Genomic DNA, 10,405 nt, shown 5'->3' on the forward strand with positions numbered 1-10,405 from the left:
ACACTTGATAGGGAGACAGAGAAATTTCTGTCACTGGCTTTAACAGGGAATGAGGAATTTCACAAGAAGGGCTGCATTTTGAAACCCTTCCTGTAGCCATGGAATTGGGGAAGGCTGAGGCCTTGATTTATTAATACTTTAATACTAAAGTTCAACTCCTTGGCTATGGCATATCTTGCACATCACTTCTAGTCTTAATCCATCATGTCTTTGTTTACAAATGTGTGAACATACCACAGAACTGCTGTACAGTTAGTGGAATATAGTGATCTCTCAGCGCTCTTAGATAACATGCAAAAATAAGTAATCTGGTCCTTGCTGAGGACTACCCACACAGTAAAACGTAAATAAGTTTTACACTTTAAAGACACTTTTTTTTAATGCAAAGGGGGGGGGGGGGGAGGGGACTGAGCAAGGCAACAGTTACAACCATAAAGACAAAGATTGGGGGGGGGGGGGGGAATAACTCAAGGGTCACAGGTACAACCCTGGCTACCTTTCTGGCCAATGCTCGTCTTTAAACTGTAAGCTGCATTCATGTACTATTAGCGGTATATCAAGTACCTCCAAATAAATACTTACTATGAATATGCTTGAGAGAATTAACACTGCATTTCGTTGTATGTGGAACTGTCGCATGCATATCTATTAGGGCTATCTGGAAAATCTAACTGGTTCAAAGCAGCTTTGAACCAGAGTGCCCGTTTCTTATTTAAGCCCCTTAGTCTATATTGCTGATACTTTGCTTAGGACACTTATTCTGATCTTCTCCTCAGGTTGCCCCACGTCTCAACTCCCGGTGACAAAAGCCATGGACCAGATGGAGATCTTCATTAATCAGATTACAGAAGAGGGGCTGTTTATTTCAGCGATAACTTTATATTTTACTTCCTTCCTTGCTGCTTTATATTTTTTCACAAATTTTATCAAACACTTGTGCTTCCAAAATAATTTTTTTGACCAACTGAAACATAAGCATGAATCCCTGTCTCTCTTAAGGGCCCTTTTACTAAGCAGCACTATTACTAGCATGTGCCTTTCCAGCACACCGAGGCCATTTTTAGTGCGGCAGTAAAATGGCTGCATTTTCTATTTCCCCCATTAATGACCACATGCTAATTTCCCAGTTAGCAAATGAGCTCTTTCTGCCACCTATTTATTAAATGGTAAGGGCTCCTGTGCTAACCGTTCGCTAATTGGTTAGCTAACTGATTAGTACTGGGCACGCTTATTCTTCACCCCAGCGCTAAGAAATAAAAAAAATTTTTTTAGCGCGGGGTTGGTGCACTTGCACACAAACTAAATTTACCCCAGGATGTCTGAGTGCGTCCCGCTAGCGCCATTTTTATCACCGCTTGGTAAAAGGGTCCCTTAGTGATGTATTTTCACACATCCTAATTCACAAGTATGTTCTCTTTTTGTCTCTTTGCACTTATGGATCTCTATGCACTTAACCTGCTTCCACATAAATCCTGTGTTGGAGGATGTGGAAGGTTTTTTATGGAGGATTTTATATCTTGGGGTGGGGAGGGGTATGAAGTGAAACCAAAGTTTTTAGCCATTTTTGGTAATTCCTTGTAGTCATCATGGTCAACTCCATTATTTAAAAGTTTTAGAAAGCTCTTCCTATCATGTAAAAAGAATATGCTTGTACTGACCACTGATCATTTCTGAACTTGTAAAGGAGCAAGTTAATATGTTAAACTAAATCAGTCCTTTTCTCTCAAATTTTGGGGATGAAAAGTTGGAGGTACAGTAAAGCATTTTATATATATTTTTTTTCACATTACAAGACAACTCTGTTTCTGTTGACATTTTGTTTAAATTTAGAATAAATGGTAAAGAGATAATTGGTCATATAAAAGTTGTAAATAATATAAACTAAGAGCTGGAGGTGGTCTCTAAATAGATTCTTTGCCAACTGCCTTTTTCTATATATGGAGAAGGTGAGAAACATTTAAACTACCATGCCCGTGGTCTTAGTTCATGGAAGATACATCAGCAGTGGGAGTAACAATCAAAGGGAAATCAGACATTTAATAACTTTGGTGCAATAGGGAAAAAATAAAATGTATTTTTTTCAAGTGGTCTTAAGGAAGGGTAATTTCCAAAGCTATTTATGTGAGTAAACTGTTTTTAAAAAGTGCTAATATGCAATTAATGATAAGGGAAAACAAAGTATGTTGTTTCTATGTGCCCCCCTCCGTGGCAGGATTTTGAAAGGAAACAGTGTGACATTTCCTTTTGAAAAGATGCCTTCAGACCCACCTTTTTGAGGCTGTTTTTAACTCCTACCTCCCATTTACATGTTCAGGACCCGTGCCTGTTTTAATCATTTCCACCATAAGTGATTCCCTAATCCCTTATTTTTCCTGCTTCTGTCTTGATTAGATTGTAAGCTCTGTTGAGCAGGGACCGTCTCTTACGTGTTTGTCTAGTGGAGCTATAGAAATATGTAGAAGTAGAAGACTGCAAGCCTTCCATTTTGTTTAAAAGGTTTATTAAAATCTTATTGACTGCCCTTTGTTGAAATAGCAAGGCACCATACAAAAAAAAAATCTTGAAAAAACAACAAACGAGAGGGTACAATATATAAACCTAAAAGGTTAAGACACATTGGGTTACCTAATACAGAATTATTAACCCTCCCAATCAAATAAACATGACGAGGAGGAAAAAATTAACATTTGTTCCTATCATAAATAACTACATATCAGTTCCAACAGTGGAGTAGCCTAGTAGTTAGAGCTGCAGGCTAAGCACCAGCTAAGCCAGGGTTCAAATCCCGAGTTTGGGCAAGTGCCCTTCATCCTTCTCTGCCTCAGAATGTAAGCCTACTTTGGGAGGTAAATACCTAAGTTATAACTTGTGAACCTGATTACAATTGGCCTTGAGTAATTTAAATCTAAAAACCATTAGGTTCAGTGGGCACTGGTTGTTGAACATAAAAGAGCAGTATAATGAAAGAAAGTAATATACTCGTTTTGTCTGTCTCCCAACACAATTACTAGCAGGTACCTTAAAAGCATTTGCTAAGCAGCCCTTGATAGGCTCCCACTTGTTCTTAAAAATTCAGACTTAAGCTAATTTTGGAAATAAGATCAGAGGTAGACCTGTGAGGAATCTGGCTGAAGATGTCCTAATTTATTCAAAAAGGCAGCAAATAAATCCTAATAAATAATAAGATAGGTTTACAAAGTTCTGACGTGGAAAGTTTCTGTACTCAAGTGTATGGTATTAAGTGCTTTGTGAAAAAGAATGCATTAGCTGCCACCTAATAGTCTGGCTGCTTGCAACTTGAAACATTTGATAGCTCCAGATCTACACCTCCAAGGCTTTCCAGATCACAATTGTTTGTTCATGCAGCATTTTTTATGTCATCCATGTCAGGTGCTTTATCTATAAAATAGAACCAATTTCATTGTTTTTTTTTTTTTGTCTGGGGAGCTTTTGTCTTGTAGCGTCTCAGCTTTACTAGCTATGGCAGACATATGGGAGACAAGTGCAGCTAGAGCATGGCGACTGCCTGTTTTGTTATCAATATAATGTTTTAAACCTTCCAAATTGGCCTTTGAGGAAGAGGAATTAACAGTGTTTGCCATTCTTACACTTAAAGCCGCTTTAACTTAACTGTAGCTGACTGCAGAATAACATTCTCCGAGGACAAGTAGGCCAATAATTCTCACATGCGAGTGACATGTCCCACCAACATCGCCCGGTTCAGAGCTCCCACCACACATGCACAAATGCCTTCCTGCCTACTAAGAAAGCGTGGGACCTCCAGTTCTCTTCCCCCACCCCCGCGGTGAGGGACTGTTTTCATCACTCCTCACAACTCAGTTTGAGAGGTTTTTTTCCCGAGTATGTTTTGTGCCATCCCTATATCTGCTCCTTTTATTTTTTGCCTTGTTTTATTTTGGAGCTGTTTTTTGTTACTTTTTAAGTTTCCTTTATTTTTACCATGCTCGGCCACACTTAGGCCTGACCTCCAGTCAGGCTGTCCCTGTACTTTTTTCTGGTGCTTTGCCCATTTTTTCGGCACCATCATCTTTTGATTTAGTTACAGCTGTTTTTCCTTCCATGTCATTGAAGGTTCCCACTGGCTTTAAGTGCTGCAGCCAGTGCAATAGGTCCATCTTTGACAAAGACACCCATTATTGGTGTCTTCAGTGTTTGGGGCCTGAACATACTGCTTCTAACTATGTTCTTTGCCTTTGTGTGAAGAAAAGAACCCAGTTGGCCAGATAGGCTCAGCGAAAAAAACTTTTTGAAGACAGTATTGGGTGCATTGGTCCGCATGGCTGCTAGGCCCATAGACACTGGGTATGGCTGTGCATTGAGTGGGTCTCCACTTGCCTCGATGCCAGTTGCTGTGCAGGCCCCCGGGACTGGTCAGAATCAGACCTGACTGCGAGGCGACATGAGGATTCAACCTCATCCTCATTGGCACTGAGGAGTGTTGATGATGGCATTTGGGAAAGCCCAAGAAGCATCACCATCGATCGCTCTCGATACATGCTGCTGGGTGCTCTGGGACACTGAGGGAACACCTGGTACCCGAGAAACATTAGCGTGTGGGTCTCCACGCAGCCAGAACCAAGTATCCGTCTGACCCCGACTGTTAAACCTGTCTCTGCAGAGACACCCCAGCCTTTCCCCGATGTCAGCCCTAAGTGAGTGCCTTGCTCTCTGAGCTTTTGTCAGAGTTCATACAATAGAGTGCATTGGCATCACAGGTACTTGTACCTGCCATGCCTCTAGTGGCTGCCGCACATGACCATCAGCCTGTGGTGAGGTCTCCAATGCCAGTGCTGCTTGCGGCCTAGGTGTTGACTGCCACCTGTGTAGGGACCCCCTCGAAGGTGGTGGAGGAGGCTTCGCCAGATTTGAGGCTGGCGCAGACACCTCGATGCCCCTCGGGGACATAGTTTCTCCTTGTCGAGGTGGGCTCAGTCTCAGCCCTCCCATGAGGAGTTTCTGGCTGACAGCAGTAAGGAGTGCTCATGGGAGTCAGATGAGTATTCACGATACTTCTCGGAGTTGTTATGGCATCCCATCTGATCCTTCCCCTCCACAGAGAAGGAGAAAATCTCCACCTGAGAGCCTATCCTTCCTACTCATTTGGAAGTGGAGGACTAGCCCCAGGGCTAAGATGTAGTGGACTACAAGGACATTTCTCTGGCTTATTTTGCTCTGTGTTTTGGTAACGAGGTTTAAAAGAGAAACTGTAGGGTAATTTAGACAGGAGAAAAAAAAAGCAAACTTTATTAACTAGTCTCCGTACCCTTTTCCCCATAGTTTTAAAATGTTAATTTTCTGACACAGTAGGGTCTAGTTCAGTCTCGGAGGAAAATAAAAATAAAAAAGAGAGCAAGCAGTATTAAGTAGTCTCCATACTGTACAACCCTTTTTCCCTTAGTTTTAAATTGAAACTTTCTCTAGAGGTAGAAACGTAACAGCCAAGAGCATTAAAAAGTATAGTAGCAAGGCTCAACTTTGTCCTAAAAGTTATTTTATGTTGTTTGGCTGTTGTAGAAGTAGCACTGCTACTGACCTGAATTACTTGTTAATTAAGGTGTGAGGAAGTAGCATAGTTGCAAAGGGCAATCCGATTACTGGGCTAGCTTCAAAGGGTCTGTTTGAAGCAGAATCAAAACTATATAGAGAGGAAAGGTCCCACTTAACGTTCTTTCTGAGAAGTTTTGAGAGAAGAGGACATTTCTCTGGGTAAGTGAACATTATTTTGCTCTGTGTTTTGGTAACTTAAAGATTAGGGTTTAAAAGAGAAATTGTAGGTTATTGATACAGAATTTAATTTTTAAAAAGCGCAAACTTTATTAACCAGTCTCCGTACCCTTTTCCCCATAGTTTTAAAACTTGAACTTTATAGCACAGCATTTACAGATAGCCTGTAGAAGGCACTGCAGGGGCTAGATCATTTATAGTAATTATTCTAATTAGGATAACAAGAGGAGTGTTTTCATTAGAGTTTTAGTTACATTTAATTAGTATCTGTAAAACAAACACTAAATAAAACTACACATTATTATTTTTTTATTTATTTTACATTTGTACCCCGCACTTTCCCACTCATAGCAGGTTCAATGCGGCTTACATATTATATACAGGTACTTATTTGTACCTGGGGCAATAAAGGGTTAAGTGACTTGCCCAGAGTCACAAGGAGCTGCCTGTGCCTGCAGTGGGAATCAAACCCAGTTCCCCAGGACCAAAGTCCACCACACTAGCCACTAGGCCACTCCTCCATATGATCTTAAGGCTCTTTATATTCATCTATCCCTAGTACCTTAAGAAGTTTTAATTAGACAAATCTGTAATTCTAAGATGCAGACAGCAGTCCAGCATTGAGAGGGGTGCAATACAGTCTTTTGCACTGTCACTTGTATGATTATCTCCTAGTTAGTGAGAGGTTATATGTGTGTGCTTGTTGCAAAGAGCTCCTAGTTCTCGGAGAATGAATCCATTCTCTTGAGGCTAGAGTAGCAGGCTTAAAGGACCTGAGGGAGACAGAGGTACATAGAGGAAGCCTACAAGGACATTGTAGAGAAGTCTCATCTCCAGTCTGGCAGCCCCAGTGCTGCCTTGGAGGAGAGAAGGAGGTCTCCTAAAAGGAGAGCATCCCTTGGTGAAGCTAGAAGTAATCCTGTAGCCAGGACCAGCCCACCAGGGGATGCAATATCCTTTCGCACCAAGGATGTGTCTCCAGGACCTTCTGCCCAGGAGGGAAGGATTACAATGGCTGTTGTAGTTGGTGATTCAATTATTAGGCATGTAGATAGCTGGGTGGCTGGGGTGGCTGGTGGACGTGAGGGTCACCTGGTGTGAAGGTGGCAGACCTCACGCATCACCTAGATAGGATTTTAGATAGTGCTGGGAGGAGCCGGCAGTCTTGGTGTATGTAGGTACCAATGACATAGAAACATGTGGGAGGGAGGTTCTGGAAGCCAAATTTAGGCTCTTAGGTAGAAAGCTCAAATCCAGAACCTCTAGGGTAGCATTTTCTGAAGTGCTACCGTTCCACGCACAGGGCCCAAGAGATAGGCAGAGCTCCGGAGTCTCAATGCCTGGATGAGGCGATGGTGCAGGGAGGAGGGTTTTAGATTTGTAAGGAACTGGGCAACATTCTGGGGAAGGGGGAGCCTATTCCGGAATGATGGGCTCCATCTTAACCAGGATGGTACCAGGCTGCTGGCATCGACATTTAAAAAGGAGACAGAGCAGCTTTTAAACTAGAAACGGGGGGAAAGCAGTCCTTCAAAAGCGCATGGTTCGGAACAAGGTATCTTTTAAAGATGTTACCAAAACTGGGAAAATAGGGTATCCTGATAGCGAGGTTGCAATAGAGACCATAGTAGATCAGGTGTCTTAATACCCAGTGTACCTGAATGTAACTCACCTTGACCTACTACTGAAAAAGTGTGAGCAAAATCCAAATAACTAAAAAGCAAACAGATTTTCAAGATTGCAAATTATCATTGTCAACTACTGACTAAAAGTGCTAGGGCACCTTAGTAAACAGGGCCCCATTGTTTGAAATGTTCATATGCAAATGCCAGAAGCCTAAGAACTAAGATTGGAGAGTTAGAATATATTTCACTAAATGAAAAACTAGATATAAAAGGCACCTCAGCCCTGGTGGAAGGAGGATAACCAGTGGGACACTGTCATACCAGGGTACAAATTATATCGTAGTGATAGGGTGGATCGAATTGGTGGAGGAGTTGCATTGTATGTCAAGGAGGGCCTTGAATCAAATAGACCAGAAATACTGCAGGACACAAAACACATCTTGGAATCCCTATGGATTGAAATTCCATGTGTAAAGGGGAAAAGGATAGTGACAGAAGTGAACTACCGTCTACATGGCCAGGATGAACAGACAGCTATAGAAATGTTATGAGAAATTAGGGAGGTTAATAAACTGGGGAACACACTAATAATGGGTGATTTCAATTACCCAATGTTGACTGGGGAAGTGTAACATTGGGGCATGCTAGGGAGGTAAAATTCCTGGTGCTGTTGCTGCTTGATAACAATGATCATAATATCAGATTTGATATCAGCTCTGGAGTAAGTACACACAGGAAATCTAATATGTTAGTATTTAATTTTCAAAAAGGAAACTATAATAAAATGAGAAGAATGGTGAAAAAGAAACTTGGAGGAGCAGCTGGAAGGTCAAAAATGTACATTGGGTGTGGATACTGTTCAAAAATACCATCCCGGAAGCCAGACCAGTTATTTTCCATGTATTAAAACGGGAGGAAGGAAGGCGAAACAGTTGGCATGGTTAAAAAATGAGGTGAAGGAAGCTATTAGAACTAAAAGGAAATCCTTCAGGAAATGGAAGGAGGATCAGACTGAAAATAATAAGAACCATCTTAAGGAATGGCAAGACAAATGCAAAGCTGATAAGGAAGGCAAAGATTGCAGTGGAGGCAAAAACACATAGTAAAAATGTTTTTAGATTATATTAGAAGCAAGAAGCCAGAAAAGGAATCTGTTGGACTGCTATTTAACTGAGAGGTAAAAGGGGCACTCAGGGAAGACAAAGCCATTGTGGAGAGAGTAAATTAATTATTTGCTTTAGTCTTCACCAAGGAAAATTTGGGAGAGAGATCGGTGCCAGAAACGGTATTCAAAGCTGAGTCAGAGAAACTGAATCAAAACTCTGAAACCTGGAAGATGTAATGGGGTAATTTGACAAACTGAAGAGTTAGCAAATCACCTGGACCAGACAGTATTCATCCCAGAGTACTGATAGAAGTGAAAAATTAACTTGCAGAACTATTGTTAGTAATATGTAATTTATCTTTAAAATTAAGCATGGTACTGGAAGATTGGAGGGTGGGCAATGTAATGCTGGTCTTAAAAAAAAAAAAAAAAAAGGTTCCAGAGGTGATCCAGGAAATCACCTGATGTTGGTGCTGGGCAAAATGATAGACTATTATAAAGAACAAGAGTACAGAGCATATTCAAAAGCATGGACTAATGAAACACATGTACTGCCAGAACACAGCTCAAGTGTATACTCACTTGTGAGGTTTGACCTTTACACACCACCTCTGCGATGGTTGACACTTACTCAATGATTCTCACACAACTGGTTGTCAATACAGCAACTTCTCTTTGTTTTTCTTTACTTCAAATGACAGATAAAATCATAGCATAAGCAGTGCACTAACAGCTTACTATAATACAGAAAGAGAAAAGGTTAGATTTGGGAAAAGCTAATAGACACCTGATGCCTCAACTATCCACCAGCATCTCCAACTGGGGCTAAGATGCTCTCTCAGTTATGTCTTTTACCCATCTAGCTATCCCTCCTTCTCATCTGCCTGTCCTTTTTACCTATCAGGTCTCACCCAGTTTCCATCCCTCCCATGTGCCAGAACAATGTTTCCCACTTTCTATCTTATTTCTGTGTCCTGTTCAGCTACAGTTTTTTTTCTCTAAATTCCTAACTTTCCGGAGTTAGCTCCTGGTACCTTCCTTATCCTACTTAAAATACAAGCTGAGAATGCTGTAGCAATAATGAGCAAATGTGAAAGTACATATCTCCATGCAGGCTTCCTCTAATGCAATTCATATGTGCAAGTCCTTTCCAGAAGAGCTTATGTCACCATTTTTCATCAGCACTGCTACACAGTTCACACACACTTGTCCAAGATCCTTAATGTTTAAACTATGTGACAGGTCTGCACAATTCCTCTGTTCAATTCTTAATTGTCCAGACCATTGTCCTTCTCTGGCCTACCTCTCTGACAGTAACACAAAGCTAACATGGATTTAGTGACTGGAACTGTTGCTTCACCAATCTATTACATTTCTTTGAAGGGGCAAACAAATGTGTGGCTAAAGATGAGCCAGTTGATATTGTGTATCTGGGTTTTCAAATGGCATTTGACAAAGTACCTCATGAAAGACTCCAGAGGAAATTGGAGAGTAATGGACTAGGAGGTAATGTTTGTGGATTAAAAACTGATTAAAAGAGATGGGAGTAACCAGTGAGGTAATTAAATTTGCTGATGACACAAAGTTATTCAAAGTTGTTAAATTGCAAGAGGATTGTGAAAAATGACATGAGGACCTTATGAGACTGGGCATCTAAATGGCAGATGACGTTTAATGTGAGCAAAGGCAAACTTAACTGGCCAGCTCTGAATATCAGCTTGGCCGGTTAATTTTGAACTGGCCAAAAATAAACCGGATGTTCAATGCTAAATAATCTCCACTAAGCTTCTTTGGATGTACTCCTTCCAAACAGGATTCCTTTGTGTTTATCCCAAGTCTTTTTGAATTGCTGTACCGTTTGTACATCCACCACCTCTTGCAGAAGGGCCTTCCAGGTACCTACCACCCTCACAGAGAAAAAAAATACTTC

The 10,405-nt window shown here is 41.1% G+C and overlaps 1 protein-coding gene across 1 annotated transcript in view; it reads left to right on the plus strand.

Moving 5' to 3' along the window:
* MYO1C (myosin IC) overlaps positions 1-1,600 on the plus strand; it is a 199,566-nt gene extending 197,966 nt beyond the window's left edge. The window contains 1 exon segment of the mRNA XM_030222087.1: positions 777-1,600. Within this exon segment, the coding sequence (XP_030077947.1) occupies positions 777-803 (27 nt within the window). The 3' untranslated portion in view covers positions 804-1,600.
* The last annotated feature ends 8,805 nt before the right edge of the window (positions 1,601-10,405 follow it).

Source organism: Microcaecilia unicolor, chromosome 13, assembly GCF_901765095.1.
Source record: "Microcaecilia unicolor chromosome 13, aMicUni1.1, whole genome shotgun sequence".
In the NCBI taxonomy this organism is placed as follows: Eukaryota; Metazoa; Chordata; class Amphibia; order Gymnophiona; family Siphonopidae; genus Microcaecilia; species Microcaecilia unicolor.